This window comes from Phaenicophaeus curvirostris, chromosome 24 (genome assembly GCF_032191515.1).
Source record: "Phaenicophaeus curvirostris isolate KB17595 chromosome 24, BPBGC_Pcur_1.0, whole genome shotgun sequence".
Lineage (NCBI taxonomy): Eukaryota > Metazoa > Chordata > Aves > Cuculiformes > Cuculidae > Phaenicophaeus > Phaenicophaeus curvirostris.
Window position 1 is genome coordinate 156,557 of NC_091415.1, and position 24,957 is coordinate 181,513.

General features: G+C 36.6%; 1 protein-coding gene across 1 annotated transcript; it reads right to left on the reverse strand.

The window, feature by feature from the left end:
- Positions 1-1,019: 1,019 nt before the first annotated feature.
- On the reverse strand, positions 1,020-24,665 carry SYCP1 (synaptonemal complex protein 1). Its single transcript, XM_069875917.1, has 31 exons — positions 24,558-24,665; positions 24,154-24,238; positions 23,934-23,980; positions 22,456-22,620; positions 21,737-21,804; positions 21,470-21,543; positions 20,113-20,171; positions 18,921-18,990; positions 18,215-18,288; positions 17,173-17,281; positions 15,923-16,017; positions 15,593-15,777; positions 14,709-14,776; positions 13,835-13,896; positions 12,606-12,710; positions 11,553-11,656; positions 10,982-11,099; positions 10,669-10,739; positions 9,922-10,003; positions 8,995-9,057; positions 8,591-8,653; positions 7,898-7,960; positions 6,818-6,934; positions 6,169-6,279; positions 5,290-5,382; positions 4,351-4,425; positions 3,376-3,435; positions 3,072-3,251; positions 2,621-2,764; positions 2,170-2,256; positions 1,020-2,084 (listed from the first exon to the last, which is right to left on the reverse strand). The coding sequence occupies exons 1-31, from the start codon at positions 24,663-24,665 to the stop codon at positions 1,941-1,943; spliced, it is 2,949 nt and encodes a 982-aa protein (XP_069732018.1). The 3' UTR covers positions 1,020-1,940.
- Positions 24,666-24,957: the final 292 nt, after the last annotated feature.

Genomic DNA, 24,957 nt, shown 5'->3' on the forward strand with positions numbered 1-24,957 from the left:
AAAAAAAGGGGGACAAATAGATTGGGTATTTCACTGGAAACCATACCGGAAAAAGGAAACATTCTATTTAATTGATAACTGTGTGTACTGGCTCAGTTTAACACACATTTTTAAAACCTCATTTCAAAGTCATTTAGAAATAAGCTTATCTTGCTAATACTTTTAAAATAAAGCTTATATATATATAGTAATTTATATATAAAAACCCTTACTTGTAGTAAGTGGGAATGTAGGTAAGCTAGTCTTGATGGAGATTTTGAATCTTAACTCACATATGCAAAATTACATTTGATGGATCTCTCTGTGAGCCATAGCTGAAAAGACAAGGTAGTAGAAGTCTCTTTGTACTCAAAAAGAACTGGGATTTTGATTACTCAGTAAAGAGCTTAGGAGTTGAATCTGCGTATCTGATCATGTCCGCAAAAGCACCAGTCAAAATGAGAAACATGCCATCTTGAAATGAGGTAACAAACCTTGACAGGTATTTAGATCTTGCAGCACCCTCTATTAAAGTAAATAAACTGAACAGACAGGTTGTGTTTCTGGTGACTGCATTTTCTTTATCCTGAAAAGCAGGTGAAGAGATATTAGTAAGGAACATCCCAAACTAAGATGAAGAATAACCAACTGCATGACATTCTCTGTATTCAGTCAAAAACCAAGTAATTAATGTATCCGGGAGAGGCTTAAATGTACTATTTTACACTACTTGCAGTAAAATAATCTGTCTTCTAACAGACATCTGGAGTGTGTGTTATAAGCAGCTTCTCTGTTCTTAATTTGGTCTAATTTACACTAGTTAAGCAGATACATTATAAAAACTCAGTATTCTACAAACATGAAATATCTTCCAGGCAAGAAAAGTCATTCTAACTTCTCAGAAAATTTGCTTGCATAACAGATTCCATTTCCAAAAATGGAGAACAAAACCAGTTTATTCTTTCAGACCTTTGGAGAGTATTTGTCAGTTACACACAATAAGAAACCAATATTGATATCACTGCTCAACAGGAAACCAAACTACGTGCCAATACATGAAATTGCCACACAAAAAGACTGAAGTACATGTGTTTTGCTGCCCACTGAAAATGAATCCAGGATTTTGTTTTTTCATAATATTTTAAGATGTGTCTGCAGTTTTCTTGTTATCTGTGGGCTCTGGAGCAGGTTTTTGTTGTTATTGTGAAACCAAGATTAATCAAGGATTAACCCAGAAATCTATGTTGTTCTAAACTACACTTATGCATACATGGCAGAAGCTGTTTGTCTGTCAGAAGGATGCCTGGTAATTTATATCCGTGTTCTAATACATAAAGCAACAACATTTGGTCCCACACTTTACATTTCAGATAAACAATTTAGTGATATCTGAACATTGTTCTTAGAATCTTAAAACATGTGCGCTTATTTTATTCCTTAGGAAGCTGAAATCCTTTTCAACCAAAGTAATTCTATTGAAAATTCAATTTTAAGTTTCAAAACTGTTTTTCCATACTGAAATAGTAGCGACTGAAAACAACATGGTCTAAAAAGACAGTTCTGACATCTAAAATGAACAAAAAGCAAGACACCTTCAGATAAAAGTGCATGCATTTTAACAGCTTCAGTACCGTTTTCACTAAATAATTCCATCTGTGAATTATGTATTAAGAAAAAGAGAGTAAATTTAAAAGAAAAAACTGAATTTCCTTAAAACCAGTATTTCTAATGTCAGACTTATTTCTTCCTTTTTGAAACAGTAGTTACCCTCATTTCTAAATTTAAAAACAGGTTCATTTGTTATGTATCATCTATAAAGTTTACATGCATGAAGGAAATGAATGCAGTACTAAACATAACCAGTATGACAGAAAAACGCATCGATGTGCTAACTCTGAAAGAACAATAACATTGTGGTTGTACCAATCAATTAATGCTACAGCATCAGTCATTTTTTCATTTCAAGTAAAGAATTTTTCAGCCTCTCTGATTTTTCTTTTCCTGTCCATTTTAGAGACTGCTGTCCATCCAGCCTCTCGCATTTTTCTCATGGTTGTAAGTTTCAGTACGGAGCCTGGAGTATTCAAGTTTGATGTAGCTGGTTTCTAAGAAGAAAAACAAAGCCATTAATTAGTTTCTATAGCCAATTGGATTAACTGTTCACTTTGATCTGAAGAAAAGCTGAGGTACCTTTTTTGGTGTCATGGCATAGAATTGTGAAGCTTCAGGGTAATCTTTGTACAATTTTTTAAACATTTCTTCCTCCGAGACTATGCTCTTAAACAAAAAATTTAAAAGATACTTAATCAAACTCTATGAAAAAATACATTTCCTTACCCCCTGTGAATATTAGAGTATGAAGAAAGTAAAGATAAAATGTTAATATGAAGCCTCAACAATTCAATTGGAAAAAAAAATCATTATAAAGGTTAATATATATATTTGCGCAGTGACATTCTGACTGCCATATAGGTGCCAACTATGTATACATAAACACAATTCCCAACATGACATATGAAAATGAAATAAAAATATGCGCATAAATATTGTGTTGGGTACAGAACCCCACGTTTTATATTCACTCTTAGATACAGCAGCATGCATGAAGAACTGTCAAAGACTGTTGTTCTCCAATTTTTACCAGCAGGTCATTGTGTTCAGAGCTGTCTGAGTGAGCATCCAGCTGTAGGAGCACTTTTTGCCTTTTCCTCATGCACTGTTCCGGCTGCATATTTGTGCTTTCACTCTGCAGTTTATGTATTGGAGGAGTCTTTATAACGTATGTCTAGGAAAGAAAAGGACAGCATTTAAAATTACATTTTCAGTGGTAATTACAGAACCTAAACCCAAACTCATAACCCAGTTTGCAGGCTGAGTATCCAGGAGGATACTAGAGAGATGCTGTGGAACAATTATCTTTCCATCCAAAATGTGGAGTAAAGACCAAAACGAAGGAAAAAAAAAAAGCTTTTTTTTTTTGTTGCCAAACAAGGAGAATTCAATAGGAAGCTGTGGAAGAACCAGGTTTTATGACTCACTATATCTAACTTCTTCATGCTTCTCTGCAAAAATTCAGGTTATGAGTCACAAACCTTTAATGACGGACTCCCCAAGGGATTCTTTGCAGGTGCTGAAAGAGGCATTTTTGTCTTTTCCATGGTGCTGACTTTTACAGGAATATCATTTAGAGATTTTTTTTTTTTCACATTAATAGATGCAGAGTCCAAATCTAAATGAGGTTTAGAAGTCTCATAAAAATCAGTTTGTATTTTCTAAAAATGAAAAGATATAAATGATAAGCATTTTCATGTCTTTTGTCAAGCATTCACAATTTATCATGGAATTTCAATTAGATTACCAAATTCTAAAATTAATTAGCGATAAGGTTACAGCTACCTTGTTCTTCTTTTCCTTTTCAGGAACTGCATTTTGGGGAGGGTTTTTTGCAAGATCCTCCTAAAAAAAGAGTTATGTGATAGGAAGTAAATATTTTATTTAAATTTAGTTGCTTAAATCTCCTTGGTATAATTACAGAACACACTCCACAACCATACTGTGCTGCAAAGTGCACACATATGTGTGTCCCAGATTTAGTAAAACTGCAGCATTCAAAAGAGATCACTTTTCTATTCACATTTTTGTTTCTTATGCAACTTCTCCTATCTCTGCTAAGAACTTACATACAATCTGTTTTAATGAGAACATGATACAATTTTTATCACAGCTTTATTTAAGAAAGAGTTCTATTTTCTAATTATTTCATGCAAGAAACTAGAAGAATTATTGTTTATTGAAGTAAGTGTTCCTTTGCTGTCTTTTTAATTCTACTTTGTGTTTCTTTTGCTCACAGAAGAAGACCAAGCACGGAGACTCCTGCAACTTCTTTGGGCAATCTGTCCCTGTATTTTATTGCCCTTACAGTAACAGAGTGGGTTTTTTTGGTTTAAATGGTATTTCTTGCCCTTCATTTTGTTCCCATAGACTCTTGTTCGTTCACTGGTTACCACTGAGAAAGTCTCGCCTGGTCTTCTTTACTCCCTGTCGTAAGTGTGAGGGAAACAGGGAGAAACTGAAACCCTATAAAGAACTGTCCAGACTCGCAGGGATGATGTCAGGAAAGCCAGCGCCAACATGGAGGCAAAACAAATGAAGGGCAACACAAAAAGCTTCTCCTTTAAGGAGTAATGCAAAACATTCACCGCCACCAGAAATGAAACATAACGACTTCAGAGAACACTGAGGTCTCAAAATCAGAGAGCAAGCGTGGGCAAGACCTAGAATCAAACCTGCCCTTTCCAGCTGTCTTTACTATAGTGCATAAAACCATGTCAAGTATGCCACCCATACTGTTATATTTAATAAAAAACATACCTTCTCTTCAATTGCTGCTGTAAGTTGTTCCTTAAGGGATGACAGCTCTCTCTTCAAACATGACAGCTCACCTTCCTGGAAAGAATTAGATAAAGGATAGGGTTAGCTATGCTTAACCTGGAAAAAAGAAAACAGTCCAGATGGGACAGTTATGGGATATTAATTATAAACAAAAGGAAGTTCCATGTGTTCAATAGAGCTGACTTATACATAAAGATACCAGGCCAAGAGATATCTACAGTTCACTTCCAGAATAACAGACGATCATAGACACAACTAACAATTCAAAAGCAAACAGATATGGACATGAGTCACACCAGCTTCTATGAAAAAATCCAACTGAAACAAAGTGTGAAGGGAAATGTCAGAAAAACAGTGCATTTTAAGTAGATACTGTAGAACTACACTTGTGTGAACGTCTTGAGGGGATGTTGGCTCTCAAAGCTAAACTTCCCAGAAAGGGAAAAAAGCCACCCAAGTGATGCAACTCTGAACTTGAAATTTTGTTGTAGTTTGTTTTAAAAAGAGTTAAACTTCTACTCAGAAATGGGTCCATGACCAGAACTGTTCAAGGTAAGAACTTAAAATGCTTGCAAGAATGAGGATGTAGGGGAGTGTAGGGTGCAATATAACTATTTAATACAGAAGTTTCTTATTCAAAGAGTGAGACTGGAGCTGCCAGAAAAAGCAGACAGAAAAGCAGAGCTACTCCAATTTACTTTTAGAAATGTCTTTTTTTTTTTTAATGCACATAATATAATCTCTAAGAAAGTAACAGTAAGCAGAAATTAATGGGTTAACCTTTGCTGCTCAGCCCCGCTAAAGCAGACACTCAACCTCCCAAGTATCAAACAGGAAGAAGTCTAGGATGCTATTTCTATTTACTTAAGGACAGCAGCCCCTCCACCTAATTATTTCGTGCTGAAGAGTATGCCTTACCAGTGATTTTCTTGATGATAACTGCTCTTGCTCCTTTATTTTATGAAGTTTTAACTCTGTGTCTTTTTCTTCAACCAGTTTATCATATTCATGCTGTGTTAAAAAAAAACCAACCAAACAACAAACTAAACACAAAACCAACAAACTCAAAACATTTGTCTGTTACAATTACAGATCTACCTAATCTTAAAATATTACTCGTAATTTCAAATTAGGCTCTTCTGAAGATTCAGAAAGTACTATGAACGAATGTTCCTACTTCAGCAGGAACTATAAACCAGAAAATGCACAAGCAGTGTTATTTTGGGGGCTGAGACAGCAGCACATGTGCCAGCGCATAAATGCTAGCCATATTATTTTTATTAATGGTATCTGCAAAATATACTGCAAACCAGAGTAATAAGAAATGTAAATGAAACTAAGTTAAGTTCCTGAAGGTCATTAAGCAACCTCCTCGTGAAGAAACACAAACTCTTGCCGAAGGCACTGCATTAGGGTGATATCAAAGGAAGCCTGAATATAAAAGAAAATCCTCCAAAGCACAAACACATCAATACTCCTTTATACAGTGTCAAAACAGAATGCCCTGAGTTCCTGTCTACAGGATAATTCAAAAAAACCAATACCACAACTGTGTCTTACTGGGCACTCCAAGATGTTAGTAGTTCACATCATGTTATGATTCTTAGAAATTTAGTAGGCATGTTTTCAAGGTCTGAAGATGAATTTATTTTTAGATGATGAAAAACAGGCATGTCCTTCTTCTAGAGGCAGGCCTTTATTATGAAGTTTCACTTTCCAATTCGTAACATTCTGGGTTTGAAAGGTTTCTGATTTAGCACAGTATCACAAATCACAGAAACCAGTAAAATCTCTTACCTTGTGTTTTTCCATAAGTGCCACCATTTCAGTTATCTTATGCTGACATCGGATATCAGTGTCTCTCTGCGTTATCACTGCTTCATCAGCAAGCACCCTCATCTTTTCTACCTGTTAGTAAAAGTTTCAATTAATTAATAAATAATATATCTTTTTAAAAATCTTAGTGCCATTTTTTCTTACCCCTGTGAGTGCAATGTACTTACAGTCTCATTTAGTGTAGTCTTCATTTGCTTTTAAAATGCTTTTCAAATCCTACATCTTTTATACAGGCAAATGAATACACACTAAAATTAAGTCCATTCTTCCATGGCAGACAAGCGTAATTTCAAATTGCAATGCCATTTCAAGCACTCTGCCCTGACAGTTTTTGATATTACCATTAAAAGAACATGGGCAGGAAAACACCGATAAGGGATTTACACCAAGAGTAGAATTTCTTTGAACAATATCTTGACAAGAAGAATTTTTAATTGGGTTCTTATTTTTAAAGAGATATACAAATACTTCAACTTAAGGATCTAATGTACTAAAGCTTTGCTCAATAAGACTGAAAAGTAAGACAAGGACTCTGGCCGATACAGCTTAGTAAAACCATCATACTTAAAATAATAATGAAAAAATTGCAGTAAAAATTAACAATTCTCACCTCTTCAAGAAGCTTATTTTCATTTAATTTTTGTGTTTCAATTTCTTTTTCATAGCTATCAACTGTTTCCTTATGTTGCTTGCTCATATTTTCCAACTCTAACTCTAACTTATTCACCTTTTGAGAATGCAGAAATATTGTTATTATTTGTTCAGGAAAAAATACACCACTGATTTTTCTTTACCTCCTATTTTTGAGCAGAACCACTTTGCTACTTCTCAGGTAAATGACTACTTCCTATTTAAATTTCAGCTTTTTTTCTCAAAGAGCTGAACATCAGCCTGAAGCAAGCTAGAAAATACTGACAGAAGCACTGGCAACGCCGCACTGGGAAGAACAGTCCACAGCACCCCAGGCAATGAACCCATCCTAAAGCTGCTGGCGAGTCAATCACAAAGAATCATTCCAGCATAAGCTTAAAAAAAAAAAAAGACTCATTCCTTTTAGCTGCTAATATTAACAAGAATTTGGTATGAAACAAACAGGAAGAGTCACCCTGAACGCTGTGAATTCTTCAAAGAAAAGATACAGATGGAGATTTGATTCCCTCCCTTGTAAATCTATTTAAGATTTTAACTCGTTTAAGGTTTGTTTTCCTCTTAAGTGTGTATTTTGATTATCATTTTTCCTTTTAAGTTTCTCATAAGAATATCCCCAAAACAATCCACTCCTTTCTTGAAGTGCAGTAACCAAAACTGGACGCAATATTATGAACAGGAACTTTCCATTGCAGAACACAGTAAAAGAACTGCATAAAGTGAATAATAGATGTATTTGGTATAATTGCTTTTCAATTTCAATTTCAGTGGGGTGCCATTAGTGAAAAATCTTCAGTATCAACCAAAAAAGAGGGACGTAATTCCTTGAGATGTGATGTCCACCTCTTACAAATGTCTGATAGCCCACAGTGTACTATGATTAAAAGTGGGAGCATCTTCCAAAAATTAAGGGCTTATTCCTGCAAAATCTCTATCCCACATCCATAAAACAATCAAGAATGTGCTTAACATGCATTATCGTTAGTTCCACTGGGACTTTGTGCTTTACCCTTACCTTGTACATGCAGTTATTTAAACCTACCTTCCCTTCATAAATACTTGTTTTCTTGCTTTCTGCAGTAATTTTCTTTTTCAGTATCTTATTCTGTTAAAATAAAGTAAATTATTTTGCAGTGATTTAACTTCATCAGGTAGGTTGTAAACTTTGAAATTCCAGCTTTCAGCAAGCAAATCACTCTCTTTTTACTGTGCCGTTCAGGTTCCAGATCGATTCTCCAAACAAATGAAGATAAATTACTTTAATAAAACTGTTACTTCTTATGAAAGACTCCTCATTGGTGACAACAGTGTCACAAAAGAGGGTGCAGAATGGGAAGAAAAACTAAGATGCTGCTGACAGAAAATGTGCAGATGTCATGACAAAAAATACAAGTCATCTGTTTTTAAAGTACAGTTATTAACTTGTCCTAATCTACAATTCTGTTCTACTATTGGTAACTGAGATAAGTCATTACTTCAAACATATCAGTGACATCATGCAGCAAATAGTAAAGGGTTATTAAAGATACTATTTTTTAAAAAGTAAGGACAATCCTACAAATCAAGTAATTCCAAAGGTGACTCCTCAATTTGCTCAGTAAGGGCAAGAAAGGAAATGTTATAAATTACACCGATATATCTAAAGACATCACACCAGACAAAAACTGTTGAAAAGTAACAGTTAACACAAAATATCATGCTTTACGTGTTTATGACTTTTAAAAATTGTACACACCTCCTGTTGCAACTCTTCAATGCATTTGGTTTTATTTTCCATCTGTTTCTTTAAATTATTCAACTGAAAGAGAAATTTCAAACATTCATTAAGAAACTCCTAAAGAATTGCCCAACGCAGTAGAGATTACTGTCAAGAAGTTCTCAAAACACGTAGTTGCACAGCTCTGATTAATTCCAGTGGGACTGAAACACACATTAACGTGCTACAACAATTGGAGTTCTCACCATAAAAGTGATACAATAATTTTGCTACCCTGATATCAACACTATCAATAGCAGCAAACCAATTCCTTGGTGGTTGTAGAGTTTAGAAAGAAGAAAAAAAAAAAATTAATGTCACAGTGTAAAAAAAAAATCTTGTAGGAAGTTCTCTGCAATCCATGAAAAAAAGAATTTTCACACCTTATTTTCCAGAATCTTCAACTGCTTTTCCTTTCTTGAAATTTCATTTTCAATACTTTTAGCCTGGAATTATAATTGTAAATCTAGTCATAATACTGTCAGAATTTTTCTCTCCCGAAGAAGAAAAAGGTGTAATGGCAGAACTGCTATAAATTATTACGTTACCATTTCAAATTAGATTCCTCAAAAATGAGAATTAAACTTAACACCTATTTTGTGTTTGTGAAAAAAACCCTTTGTACCATCCCAAGCCCTGAAAGTCATAGCGTGGTTTGGGTTGGTTTGGGTTGGACCTTAAATATCTTCTAATTCCAACCCACCTGAGATGGGCAGGGACACCTCCCACTAGATCAGGCTGCCCAAGGCCCCATCCAACCTGGCCTTGAACACTTCCAGGGATCGGGCATCCAGAACTTCCCTGGGCAACCTGTTCCAGTGCCTCAACACCCTTTGATTTTTGATGTTGTCATTGATTTTCACAATAAAATGTTAAATTTCATTATGATGTTAAAAAAAATAGGTGTGCTTTGAAACTACAGCAAGGAAGTAAAGATGTTTGAACATACTTAAACTAAAACTCATTACATATAGAAAGCTAATCCATACCCCATCCATTATTAAGTGGGTGCATGAAAATTTAAAAAAGGGGGTTTTCTGTTTGCCTGAACGCTATCAAATCTGGACTTTCAAGCCCCCATATAAAGAGTAAATATCCCAATGAAGGTTCTTTTGAAATAAAAGGGCTCAGTAGGTGTACAAATGTTGACTCAACTGGTAGCAGCACTGTGAGAAGAAAGCCTCTGTAAGAGATCACATCCCAAGGCAGAGCTTTGCAGAGAAAAACATGCCACAAACATATTTTACACTTAGACTTTCTCCTACAGGTTTTATGATCTGTTTAACAATAAAGCACATGACAATGCATACATTTTCTTCTCTTTCATCCAGTTTACTTCTAATTTCTTCCCCTTTCTTGGCCATCTTCTCCTTCAAAGACTCCAGTTCATTTCTAAATGCCAAATAACCAAGCATTATTAAGTATTTACTTAATAAGTTTAATTTGTCTTCACTATTGCTAAATAAACTGATTCTTTATTTTCTATAAAGAGCAGCTGATGTTGATGAGAACTTCATAAGCTGTTCAACGAAAATATTCTTCAAAGGAGGCAAAGTCATTGGTAAGTTACCGTCTGACTGGTACATACTTTTCCTAAGTATGAAAGATGTTCCCCTAATCTTGGTAGAATATATTCTAATCTGTGATACCGTTAAGCACCTGTGACATGGAGGCTGCCTCTCTGTTGGGTTGGTGGCACAGGGACTACTTCAGGGAGCAATGCTTAACCAGTTTCACCTTTTCACATTTAATCCATAACCTTTAACTCTTGTTTTAATTTCCTCCACACCTAAGCCACTAATGCAGAACACGAGAGCTCTTCATATGTCATAGGAATCTATGGCAAAAATTATCCTCTAACAATAGGTTTCACTAATTTGTAGAAACCTCTATGCAGCCAACAATAAATAGTTTCTGTTTAGCTATATAACCTAAAAAAAAGCATTAGTCTAAAAATTGCAGAAAGCAAGATATGAACACTATAATTCAACTATATCTGAAGGAATCAAGTCTGCTTCCTTTAATAATACTGTAGATTCACATTTTTTTTTACTTGCCTTAGCTGACCATTTGCTTCCTCTAGGTTTTCAACTAACTGCTTTGCATTTTCCTCTTTTTTTCTACTATCCTAAATAAGAAAGATAAGTAAAATGAGTAAGATTGAAAGTGATACCTTCAAAAAATGCAAAGATGGCTTAAGCAGTATCTTGACCTGCCTCATTCACATGGGCAATCACACTGCCTCTGTCTTCTGAACACAAAAAATAGTTCAGATGCTCTACAGAACCACGTCACGTCAAAGTTTACCATACGGTTTATATTTTAAATTGAATGTTGTCCTTTAAAAACAGTTGGAAGTTTACAACTTGCCTCATGACTTTTCTGCAGTTTCTTGAGTTCTGTAGCCAAATCACTTTTCTCTTGGGCTATTTTTTCTTTTTCTAGTGAAAGCTTATCGATATGCACCGTTAGCTGTTCATTCTTTAACCTGATTTAAAAAAAAATGGTTGAGAAGTAAGAACATCTATTTCGAAACTTCCTTTTAAGTTAAATCTATCCATTACAAAATATTACTTCACGCTGAAAGAAGTCCAGGCCTCTTATCTACAAGTTTAAGCTTTGCAGCAAAGCTACAGTGATACAAAAAAGCAAGAGAAGAAGGAAGGAAAATGAGTCAACTTTTCTATAAATACAACAGTTGTTGAAGACTATGTAGTTCAATATCCAGCTCAAAGCAGGGTTAACAATCAATTCTGAAACTTTCTCTTCATGTTAACCCAACTAAGTCACAGAGATATGGAACATTACATACATAGAAATAGAGAAATTTTTAAATATAATAAATGTTATACTGTATTTTCACTGGAAAACAAATCACAGACCATTTCATATTAAAGTAACTTCTGTTAAACTAAAACGATATTTTCAAAAGTGATCATACAACTCTTGTTCAAGGTCTGTATTCAGTGTCGTAAGCTGTTTTAAATAATTTTGTTCCTTTTCAGCTGTACTAGTCAGCTGTGCTTTCAAATCATGGATTTCTTTCTGCAGAAGAAAAAGAAAGTGTTTTGAGTACACATATGTAAACTACAAATCATGAAAGCTATCAGAAATGAACAGACAAGACAAAATCCTAAGACGAAACAAAGCTACATACATACCATAACTTAGCCAGACTGCATCTCTACTCCCCTCTTGTGTGAGGTGGGAGTAGTTCAAGATACTGGGCTGCGATATGAGTGTGAAATGTTCTAACAAATCTGCAAAATCACTAACAAATTCAGCTTTCCTTGGACATCATTTTAAATAAAGACATTTGCTTCAGAAACCATAAGCTTTTGCTATCACCTAAACAAAACAAATATTAAAAAAACCCACAGCATTCCAGTACTATAAGATAAAATAACCACACCTTGGATGAATCCCAACCCACAAAAGCAATACTCTTCCCTCAGAAATGTTCTGCCACTAAAAGATAAGGTAAGCCTTGTAATGTAATGTGGATTATAACATATAAATGCTTTGACTACTGTTTCCGCAAAAGAATTGGTGCTATACTGGTACCACACACACTGGCAATTGATGGTGGCAGGGAAAGGGAGGAAGGGAGAGAGGTGAGTTTTTAAGCACAGCAGATAATGAACTTCTGCAATTTCTTATTGCAGAAGGCTATGGAGGCAAATAGTACTAGGAGGTTCAAAGCAGCTGAGACAAGTGAACGTGATCAGGTGCATAAACTGACAGCCAGGGCAACCGACAGGGACGTGTCCTCAAACTTCCTTAATGCAGCTAATGTACGAATGTAAGAGAACAGACCACAGGTAATAGTTGGGCTCCTCTACTACATCTTATATTCTGCTGTCACTGTCACGTGCACAGCTGTGCACTGGGTGGAGCACTAGTGTGATTATGCAGTATTATGTTCTTACAGACATGCGATAACATGTAACTTAACTATTTATAGAAACATGCTACTATCACCCTTTAGTCAGACCTCTCTGATTTGGAGAGCATCTTTCATTTCTTTTTCTCTCTTCTGCAAATTTTCTACAGTAGCCTCAAGATCTTTGTTCTTCACTAGCAGTCCTTCAGCTTTTCCCTGTTTAAAAACATCATTGAAACCCAGTTTAGAAAATTCACCGCACAGTGAATAAGGAACAAACACGTGGTAAAATGCACACCTTCATACCGTCTTACTTCAGCGGACACAGTTCTGGTTAGATTTGTAACTACAAGATCATAACTAAAATAGTCCTGTATTAAAAGCGTATTTTGTATAGCTCACACTTCTGTAACAGAAACTGGGCCTGTGTCACAGTTCAGTAGGGATCACGGACACCAGAGCTAATTACCACAGGAAATCTCCCTATAAATGAGAAGAGAACACCCAGGATAATGGGGATACAGGAACAGGGTGTTATAACCCAAGAGACCTTTCTGCAGGCTCTCTCTGAAAAGAGACATGCATCAACACAGTCTCTTTTCCTAGATACTAACTAAACACTGCAGTACGGAGGACACCTCATCATAACTAAAACCCCACAAACAGCAAAATAATCACAACAGATTTGTGAAGCAAGAAATCTGTGTCACCTGTGAAACCTATGAAATTGCTTGTTACTTTCCTCATTTTGTCACACAACCTTCTCAGAACTTTCACTGCCTTTCCTGGGTGATGTCAGAAGCTCAGCTACCCTTTAAACACCAAAATGAGGTAAGCCTTCACAATGTTTAATTTTTAGAAGACTATTGTGAAGAAAGTCAATCACTTGAGGAGTTATCATTTCTGTCAAAAATCAGTTGATCCCTTACCCTTAAATTCCATATGTATAGTGCTTGCAAAGTTTGAGCTAATGCTCATCACAGAAAAATAAAAGTATTTTTCAGAAAAGTTCAGAATGAGGAAAGAGTGAGTACTGGGCATAACTGAAAATGAGCAGTCCAGAGGGAGTGGGATTTGAATAGGTGTGAATGAAGAAGGAAATACCAGAAAAAATTGACAAAGAAAACCAAAACAAAGCAGAAGAAAACAAGAAAAACAGTGGAAAGAATCAAGTCCTTTAATGAAAACACTTAGATTGTTTAAAAGACAGGTAGAAAAGTTCAGCAGCAACTTTGAGGCAGATTAGACAGTGTTTATAAATGGCATTAAAGATGGTTAAAAAGCAAGAGAGACTTAATATGAAAAGTAAATGCCACGAGACTAATAAAATGAACATTTACCAGTGTTTCTGACAGCTCCTCAAGTTGCATCTCTTTGTCACATTTTAGTTTAGTCATCTCCTCTACAGCACATGGTAAGGGAAATTTAATTGAACAGAAATAATTTTACATTTAGCAGGCATTATAAACCATTAATCCCTTTGCAGTATCTAATTTCCAAGGCTTGCTGTATTAAGTTCAGAAATTGTAAAGCTAAACTATAACCTAAATTATGACTTAATCTAAATGAAGACTTGAAAAAAATTATTTAGAAAGACATTAGCAAATATATGTGTGAAAAGAACCATCCATATCAAATACAATTCACAAGGACATCAAACTATATTCTATCATATCAGAACTAGAGAGATATGCTGCACATTGGGAAAAGACAGGTCACTTACTCTGAGGGCAAGGAATTGCATATCTAGAAATCACAGGATATCAAAGCAATATTTAAAGTTAACCACTGTCAACATGATTCTGTATCCAGGCTGGGGAGAGTGGTCTGCAGGAAAGCTTAGTGCAAGCGTTTTGCCTCTGCTGCAAGCTACAGAAGCCACTCCTGGGATCTGCTGTTAGGTAGCCTAACGCCACCCTCTGAAAGAGCTCTGCAGTGCCACCACTCTTAACTGAAGTGTGCAGAGCTACCAAGATGACTTCAAGGAGGATCCATGCATCAATGGTCCCACTGCTGGAGGTCTGCTCAACACTGCTGTTTGACTGAGGCCTGCTGCAATGACTACCACAGAAAAGGCAGTCAGATGCGTAAAAATAAATTGAAGCATTCTTGACAGATACAGGGTACTGTAAAACCACTTCTCCAAGCAACAGGGACAGTCCATTTTCAGAAAAAAGCAGAAGACATTTTATTACTACCTAGTACAAATCTTACCCAGGTCAGCAGACTTGTTTCTGAGCTCCAATGTAAGTAACTTGGACTCCTCTTCATATTTCTCCAACCTAAGAAAACAGTAATTTGAAAAAAAAAATGTGTTGTACAAAGCAATGAACTTGAAACTTAAACGACAACAAAAAAAAATCTTGCCACAAGCATTATAAGAACATTTGCCTTTCAACAGGCAGGTGATACACACACCTGCAACACGTATCAAATTTCACTTCTACAGCTTTGGAAGAGCCGACAAAAGTTAACAAGTATATCCATACATAAATCAGTATTTCTTAAAAATAGTATTATGAAATTTGGGGAGGGAAGCAGAAATTTGCTTTCTTATACACCAATATCAACCAGCACAACTAAAAAAAACTATATTAGATTATCTGCATTTAGACCAGCGTGTCAAGAAAACGCAAATTTCAGCTTCCCATCTTGTTTTTCTTGCATTTGTCATAAACTGCAACTACTTAGAAGACACCTTCATGCAACATACCCCAAATCACTGTTTCTTGAAAACCTCAGCTGTGATAACGTATTGAAATACACCTTTACTGCTCTGTTCTCACTTTTAGAAAAGCTTATTTTAGTTGCTATGAGGTTCTTTAACAAATGCATACTTTTCATAACTTCAGAAAAACTGAAATACATTAATAACAGACACTGGCATTAACCAGTACCATTACTGCACAGGGGAAAGTCTCTTCCTCACTAAACGTTCCATTAAGAATGAACTGTCAATTACTAAATGAGATTACTGCTCTCTTAAATAATACCTGCATCCATGCACTGGACCATATATGAAGTTTAGCGTTTATTCCCAGTAGCTGAGCAAACTAGTATTTTACCTATGATTCTTGAATTTAAACTGCTTAATTTACCTATTTTGCTCTTTTTGCAGCAAGCTTTTCAAACTGGAAATAGAAGCCTCTAACTCCTCTCTCATGGATGCATGCAAAACCTTATTTTTTTCACATTCTTCCACCTGTGCTTCTTTCTCTTCAGTGACCTGAGTTAATGCTTTCACTGTAGCCTGCAGTTCAGTTTCTAAACTCTTTTGAGAAACCTGCAAAAAATAATCACAGTATGTTTTGCATCCACTACATTTTTCATCAAAGAGATACAACTGTTTCATATATAAAGTGTCGGTAATTATTTATGCAATTAAGTGTCTAATTTACTTATTCTGGAAAATTATAGGCAAGCTGTACCTCCATTTTTTGCAATGAAACTTTGGCCTCTTCCAGTTCTGCCCTCAAATGTTCTTGATTGATCTGAGTTGCCTTTAACCTTTCTTCTTCAAGTCCTATGTAAAAAGATATCAGCTTACTTTCTAGGGTATTTACTAAAAATGCTTGCATTTCTATTTTACAGATCAATACATTCCCACAATTTAATCAAGTTACATAATGTATTCATGTCCTCATTAAGGAAAAACCTTCAAGCTGATTATTCAATTAATAGTAACCAAAATGTAAAATAACACATATTTATAACGTTTAACAAATTGCAGCCACTTAAACCTATCTGGCATTAAAACAATACTAAAACCTTCCTCCCTGCTCCCCAGGGAAGGGGACACTGAAGATTGCCTCAGTTGTAAATAACAAAGGTACTTGCATCATACACTGTAAATGTTTTGTAATTTAAATGGCTTAAAAGTACTGCAAAGTAAGTTCTGAAAAATAAGTTTCCTCAGCGGCACCTGATTTTAAATTTGAAAAACTCATACAATGTGTTTTTCCCTTGCAGTCTTCAAAAGCTCTCACTGCTTGGCTCACCCATAAAAAAGAACCCTTCAGAAACAGCTATACTTCCAGTCCCAGCCAACCCTTTGCCTATTTGCAAGTAAGATTCCACTTAAAATCTGTCACATTTGGGGGGTTATTTGACCAAGAAATGAAAACATGCTTTGTTGAACACAGAGCAAGGCTATGATGACTACTGAACAAAATTTATACTGAAGACCTGTCACTAAATTGACGTGAAACAGATCAATCCAGCACCAAGGAAAAAACCCTTATGTATTTTCATGCCAGATTTACTATCCAAGTCCAACTGAAACTGTAAAAGTCTCCAGAACAGCAGCAGGGTTTTGGTGTCCTGGTAAAACTGCTCTACCAGAATAGAAATGACAGGGTGTGTGGCACCTTTACAGTACTACAACATGTTCACACCAGAGTTTATTGAAGAGTAAAAGAAAAATCCCTCGCAGTGAGGCTGTCATGTCAATACAAAAACAGGGTGTAGCCTAAGCCTAAAGAGAAACCCTTTGTTATTAAGTAGGGGCCTAGATTTTTTAGTTGCACGACTGTGCTACCAGTCCTGATCCCACATCAGTAGCTTATGTTCCAAATGAAAACATGGCCTGCAAAAATCTTCTGCTGGTAAAGTTATCATGAATTTGTTTCTTACACTTCTATTACCAATTACATTTTACCAAAGCAGAGAAAACTCTTACTTTTTGCTTCGACTAAATCAGCAATCTTATTTTTTGATTCCTGCAGCTGAGTCTTGATGCCTCTTATTATATCATCTTTTTCATCACTCTGTATGGCAAGAACTGAAATCTAACAAAATTAAAATAACATCATAATTAAATCTATAAAGAACAGATTCTCATTTACATGGTGCACACAGTATGATTAGCATGCAGCCTGCTGTCATATACATTAAATAAGGTGGTCGGCCCGTAGCCAAATATTGATCAAGCCATATGAATCTGGATGAAAAAGCTCTTCCATTCAAAACCAAAACATGAATCCCACTAAGTCTAAGTCAGCAGAATTTGACTTAAAATGCGGCTCCAGCTGTCATTGGTGTCCTTTTTACTGATGCCCAGAAACACCCCTTGCCGCTTTGCAATATCACATTCCCAGACCCAGAGAGATGCTCTGCTTTTCAGACTTCTGCTCGCAAACTAAAAACTCTTATCACAATTTCTACAACTTAATCAGTCTTACATCATGGCTACCTCATCACCACTACAAAAAAACCCTACTCTAACGTCAGCTTCTGAAACTCATTTACCAGCCTGAGGTCTGATACACATTAAAATCCTCCTTTCCACCTTCCCTCTTACTCAGTGTGAGCTACACTGTTCGCAGCTATGAGGAGTGATGACTGCTTTGCTAATTTTATGCTTCTGCACCAGCCACGTTTATAAAAGCAAATGTATGTATAGAGAACAGAAAGAACATTCAGTGTTTACATGGTGTTTTTAATTCCTGTCACTAAGACATCCCTTGTTACGACATAGCAGCCTAATTCACATTTTATTCCAAACAAATAACACAGAAGGAACATACCATCAAAAGGTAATTTGTAATATTTATTTCCATCCTTCCAAAATATTTTATAATATTATAGTGCCTATAAAGTAGTTATTTTCGTTTGATATATCAGTAAGTTACAAAAGCAAACCAGAGTTAAAATATTAAAGAAACGGCAAGATGTTCTTAAAAAATAAAGCTGTACACATTAGATTGTAAAACTGAGCAAACCTGCTTCTCCTTTATACTGACTTCCAGTCTGCACGCTTTCTCAAGCTTGTCCACTTTTTCTGCTTCTTCTTTTACTTTTGAGATACGATATCCATAATTAATATACTAGCTAAAATACACTCCAAGTTAAATCCAATATCCAGTTTAAGATTGCTTATGATTGTACAGCTGCACTATTTGTTTCCTAAAGAGTAATTGTTGAGGTCATATTTAAAATTATTTTTGGATCAGACAAATTACTTTTCGTGACAGCTTTCCACAGAATTAGTCCATTATCCCATGGATTACTAAACAGTTTGTTATAAGAAACTAACAGAAATGTATATGTAAAAATGGAACAGGTGCATAATAGCATAAATAAAGCCAATAATTAAAATTTCTGTAGCTATACACTGGCGCATTATCATTCAAATAAACTAGTGACATAAAATAGGTGCTGATCTGTCCTTTACAGACAAAATTCAGACTTCTGAGTGACTACTTGAAAAATGAAGTTCCAAATCTGACCCACTTTTGGGAAAACCAAAAGAAGGAACCAGGTCTTTAATAGTAGGCAGCGTGAATAAAAGGGTCCAGGTTGTCACAGTATTAAAGGTTCACCATTCCAACACTTCGTATCTTTCTGGCCTGAAACTGCACGCAATAAAATCTACGAAGTACAAAATTGCTAAGCCTGCAGCATAAACACAATAAACGGAATTCTCACATTTGAAAGACATATCCAATCTGGTGTTCTCTGCTTGCACACGAAGCTCCTCAAATGCCATTATCATTCTCTGAAAATAAAATTCAATATATACGTTAATAAAAAACTAAGTACTTTCAGTAATGAAGAATTATGTTGATGGTTTGCAAACAAACAGTGTTACAAGTTCATTCAAACAAAATTCAGAGCACAAACACGGTTTGAGGTAACAGAACGTTATAATTATTCAAAGCTGGAGGTTGAAGAATTTCTATACTCAAGATCTAAACAATTTCAGGGATGAAATATTTTTACTGGTCCACATTTGCAGATCCCTCACGCATCAGAGCAGTTGTGTGTTTCTTAGTTGCTAAAACAACCTATAATTAATGTTTAACCACTACACCATGTACTCTCTGACTCTGCTTAATATTAAGTTCGTCACTCCCAATCAATGATGCCTGGCATTTCTCCGTTAAAAATATACTGGGGTCTTATCTTCCACATTAGAATAATTAATAACAAAAATAGGATGAATTCATTTATTTGGCAGGACTGCACTTCTTTTACAAAATAAAAAGTTAAAAAACCCTGTTTAAGTCGAAGAATATTCACACTTTACACTTCTTATTCCAAACAGAATCACCAGTTTCCATAATGAATTTTGTTGTTCTGTGTCACACTCAAATGTGAAATTGATTTTCTTTCTTCATCTTTATTTTATATTGCGCTCTACATTAAATAAAATGATTAAATAGAATAACCTTAATATACCTGACCCAAGACACTGCTATGCAATCTGCTCTAGCTGACCCTGCTTTTAGCAGGGAACACTCTCCAGATGTTCTACAGAGGATGCTTCCAACCTCAGACATGCTGTGAAATCAGCAGATCGGTCAAACAGCGTACAATAAGAGAGAAGTCGTGGCAGTCACCTAACACCAAGGCAGATCATACATATCACATGGACCAGACAGATCTGCATCCCAGACACTGTTGTGTTTTACTCAGTGAACATACCCTATACAATATAGAAGTAAAAGGGACTGGAAACCTGACTGCCTGCATCACACAGGACAGTTCTATTCCCTTTATTATCAGAAAATGTTCTTTGTACGAACAGCACCTCATCCTATGCTTGTAACTTGAGTATCTCCACATATCCACACAAATCAGATCACATCTGAGCTTTTTAACAAGCTACATCACTTACTTCAACGTTGCTATTAAGTTCCACGTACAGTTGTCTTGTTTCTTCTCTTTCATGTTCATCTATCAAAGTGAGAATGTACCATGAAGTTTTCCCTTTGAAAAAGAATGCCAGCTATCCAAGCCAGTATGCTTAAACAGTGTAATGAATTAAAAAAAGAATTACAGGCTCCTTTCCTATTTAAAAAAAAATCATTATGGAAGAGGGTGCCAGAAGTTATATAATCTGGAGAAAATGTATATTCCATTGAAACAAGAAACAAGCTCGGCTTTTCAAATTTCCTCCCCAATCTCACTTTTTCCATGAACAGTGTAATTTTGGACCAATTTATGTAACCGTACTCATTTTCACAGAATTAATGTTGTTGAATATTAATGTATCAAAACCAACAGCGTTTTAAAACCTGGAATATAAGGTTTAGCACTGAACTTCTTCCCATCAGATACCCCTGACCACAGAGATACCCCTGACCACAGAACTGTCACTGTAGTATGTCAATATTCCTTTATTTTCTTTCACTTTTGTAATTTATATTATTTTTCCCTAAGAAAACAAATATAGAAGAGAAGAGTAAGAGACACAGCTATCAAAGAAGTATAGTACATCTACACACAGGTGTTTGTAGAAGCAAGGCAAAAAAGAAACAGACACATAAACACCCAGAATCAAGTTAGTAAAATTGTAAAGATTCTAATAACACTTCTGAATTTCATACAGAATAAAATCCCAAGTCAAGAACATATTTTGAAACCCCAAGAATTTAAACTTTGCTAAGCTGTCCAGCTGTCTTGGCTTGGTCAATTTAGTGAGAAGAACGCTAGTTAATCATAGCGTCTTGGAGCTTGGACTTCTTTTCTGCCATAGATCTGTAACTGCTACAAACAGGATAATATCCACTTGGAAAATTCATTAGAGAGAGGTGGGAAAGGTAACAGGAGTAGATTCTACTGCCTAAGCAAATATTCTGATATATATTCAAGATATCTAGATGGGACTGATGAACACCAGTGGGCTAATAAGACACCAGGGGACCTGTACTCTTCTGGACTGGCTGCCAGAGGCTGCCCAGGGCTGCTTATGCTGCCTTAAACATGTATCAGACACCTAAACAGCTCACAGGTTTGTCACCTTTCAGCAAACCATCATAACAGCTTCAGAAAACATTGGCACTTAACACTGCAAACATACATCTATTAGATCTATGGCTTCACTTCCAATTGCACTCTACGCAGAGCCACATAGACTTTATCTCAACAAAGGGAGAACATTTGGAAAAGAATTACAGCTTTTTTCCTTTGTGAATTTAGAGAAAACCAGAAATGTGTCTACTTTCGCAAATCAAAATTTAAATAGCATTTACATTTGGTAGACTTCTCTGTGAAGTGTGTACAGGTTTCCTTAAGCAGATTACACAGATGTCTTGAAGCGCTGTTTCTAAAAGAGGGAAAAAATACTTCAATACCTTGTCTCAGGAATGGAAGGTACTTTGTATGCCTATGTAGTAACAATGTAAATGCCCCAATGCCTTTTACAATTAAACACCTGTGTGTAACTTCCCACGCTAATACAGCCCACAACAGAAAAAAAAAATTACTTTCACAAAAATATATTGGACTGTTTTACTTACTCTTTCAAGAGATCTTTATTTTCACATATCTCATCTTCCAGTTTTAAACTTAGTTTTTCATTTTCAAACTAAATTTCATAGGGAACAAATAAAAAAAACGCATTGTTACTGAAAACTATATTTCACACGCTACACGTAGACATCCCTTTCACAGAACAACCATTTTCCCAGGCCAAACTGTCAAACAATCAAAGATGACTCACATTACCGAAGCCAATAGAAACAAACAAGCAACAAAAGAAGGACCAATAAATTGTTTAAATTATGTATTTCAGTCACAAAGCTGCCCATCACCATCAGCGAGATCCAAAACTCAGATAAAACACAGCACGCTTCTTCCTGTATATGCTGAGTACAGAAACATGCATGAGCATACTTCACACATACCAGGAGGACCAAAGCTCACTTAGCCTTGAAAAGGGTTCTGCACACACACAATATGGTGTGCAAACAATAGAAAGACAGGATGTGCATTTTTAGTAAGAGGAAAAAACAATTCTAAACCCCAAAATGTCATGTTCCCTTTAACAGCAGCAGAGCCATAGGTCGTTGGTATCCAGCCAAATGGCTTCTTTGAAGTCATCACACTAACAGTTCAAAAATTCTTCAACCTATGCAATGTTCTTTAATATTTAATTGTATGAATAATACTTTCATACTAAATCAAGAAAAACATTCTCTATACTTTACATATTCAATGAATATTGTACAATACTGGCCTGCAATTCTTGAATGGCTTTACGCTGTGCTTCAATAATCTTCCTATTTTCTTGCAGTTTTCTTTCTTTCTGCTTTAGTTCAGATTCCACAGTCAGCTTCCACTGCTTGATCTTCTCAGCTTCTTTGTAGAGTTTTGAATACAATTCATTCATTGTTTCTATATTCTATTGAAACAGGTTCCACAATTTAACCTCAAATGTTATTTACTTGACAGTGTTTCAGATACAGATTTCTCTCTTATAAGTATCACAGTAGAATTTTTTTTATCCACAGATGGTGATACAAGCTTATATATGCTCAGGAATCAAAGTGTAAATCTTTCTGCATCCACTGTGTACGTATCAACAGACATTACAGAACAAGAGGCACAAGTACAGGGGATAAATACCCACTGCCTTCAGACACAGCGACATTACTGAACAGACAGCCTTGAAGATACAGGCAACTACACTACACCAGAGTCAGTAAGAGTTTTGCCAGAAATGTCTGTAGAGACAAGATTCCTTCCATTAGGTTCTCCACACCATTTCCCTCCTCTTATTCTGACAGGCAGAGTTGAGAGCAGCCTAAGAGATCGTTTCCAAGACCACCTGGGACATGTTTTTTGCAGCTGACTCATACAAGGGAAGTAAAACCCAACCAACCTTGTGCTCTCAGCGCACCTGTGAAGTGCTATACAAAAGCAGCATCTGATGGTGGATTTAGGCAGGTAAGAGCAGTGGGGGGGGGCGCACAGGGCAGTTCTGCAGTTGGCCTCAGATATGTTCCCCAACACTACCCTTATTCTGGCTGCATCATGATGTTATCATTGTCCCAAATGTACTGAACAGCTGCTAGAGCTAAAAAAGTGTAGTCCTCAGGGATATGGAAAACACAGAACTGCAAGCAGTATGGCCCATTTCGTTGCAGCAAACAGCATCTTGTATCTGGGAAGCACAGGAAGCCACCGTCAAAAAAACTGGCTTTACTGAGCTATGCTAAAGTGGAAAAACACTGGTAAAGATGCTATGGGAAGAATCAAAAGCTTGCAGAAGCCACCACACTAAATTAATTGTTTTACAGATAAAACAAAGCCAGACATGGCAATTGGGATAATCTGCTTCAGTTTTCCAAAGAACCCCGACTTCCACCCTTCTGCCTTTCAACAGGCTATTTGGAACCAGTTTCACAAAGATATTTAAGGGCCTAAATCATACTGATTAAAACTCCCAGGCCCTCAAGGCACTTAAAAAATCCCCACCCCTCAAAAAATCCCAAAAAACCCACAAAACCAACTCTTGGAATTAAATGTTTATCTCCAGGCATGTTCACTGAGTCACAAATACCTCCTATAAGTGATTCAGCTTTAAACACGAGACAGAAAATTACTAATCCCCTTTGACTACTTCCTTTAGCCATGAAGTATCTACTGAATGTTTCTGGAAACAAAGTAAGAGGCCCCAAGATATTAGATATTCAGAGTTTATACTTAGCTGACCTCTTCATCTACCTCGGAGCAAAGTTTTATTTGCTGTGAAATCGCATCTGAAATATGAAAAGATTTTGATCAATGTATTTTTTAAAAAAACAGTGAAGCTATATTAAAAAAAAACAGTGGAGCTGTATTTAATGGTGCTACAGCTATGAAATTGTTAAAGTGCCCCTGGAAAATGTTGACAATATAGAATATGCTGGGTAAAAGCTTATTTTGTTCTTACCCGAATCAGCGATTTCGCCACAGTTCGGGGCGCTCATCATCCCAAACGGCACACTAAAATCATCATCTGGGCGCTTGTTAAAACCCTGCACAAGTTTAAAAATCAGTTTCCTACAGGTAGATTTTTAAAGAGGGATTATGCAACCCAGACAAAAATCAAACTCTACTATTTGAATTTTTTTTTTTGCTTTATTTCTATGAGGACTTCTAAACCACACCTGATCATGTTTTAGCATTAAAATTTCATTTTACAAGGTGTTTTCGAGGCCACACAAACCTGTCATGTCAATAGCGTATTTGAATCCGAACGGATTTTATGAGGAGCCTCAACGGGGTTGGGGGGGGGGTGGAGGAGAGAAGCGGAGCCTCGGGAGCTGAAGCGCCCACCCCCCCCCGCGCCGTTACCTGGCCCGGCGCCGCTACCCGGCCGCTCGTCTGGGGTTTGACCGCGGACACCTGGCCCCCGCTCAGCCGCGGCGGCACGAACAGCTTGAACGGCTTTTCTTTCTCCATGGCCGCGGAGAAGCGCGGGCGGCGCCTGAGGCAACGGCGGCGCCTGAGGGGCGCAAAAAGGCGGGAAACGGCGGGGAGGGAGGCGCGTGCCGGGCTGCGCGCGGGCGGGCGGGGCGGGCGCTGTCGGGATGAGTCGGGTTCTGTCGGGTGTTGTCAGGCTCTGTCGGGCTCTGTTGGGTGCTGTCAGGTGTTGTCGGGCTCTGTTGGGTGTTGTCAGGTGTTGTCGGGCGCTGTCGGGTTCTGTTGGGCGCTGTCGGGCTCTGTCGGGCGCTGTCAGGTGTTGTCGGGCTCT

What these genes read in the sequence shown, in the direction of transcription:
- SYCP1 (XM_069875917.1), bottom strand. Translation starts at nt 24,665, where the DNA reads ATGGAGAAAGAAAAGCCGTTCAAGCTGTTCGTGCCGCCGCGGCTGAGC. An exon ending in TGATTTAGTCGAAGCAAAAA is followed by an intron (nt 16,018 to 17,172) that starts GTAAGAGTTTTC and finishes CTTTTTACATAG; the next exon opens with GACTTGAAGAAGAAAGGTTA. An exon ending in AAAATAAGCTTCTTGAAGAG is followed by an intron (nt 6,280 to 6,817) that starts GTGAGAATTGTT and finishes TTTTACTAACAG; the next exon opens with GTAGAAAAGATGAGGGTGCT.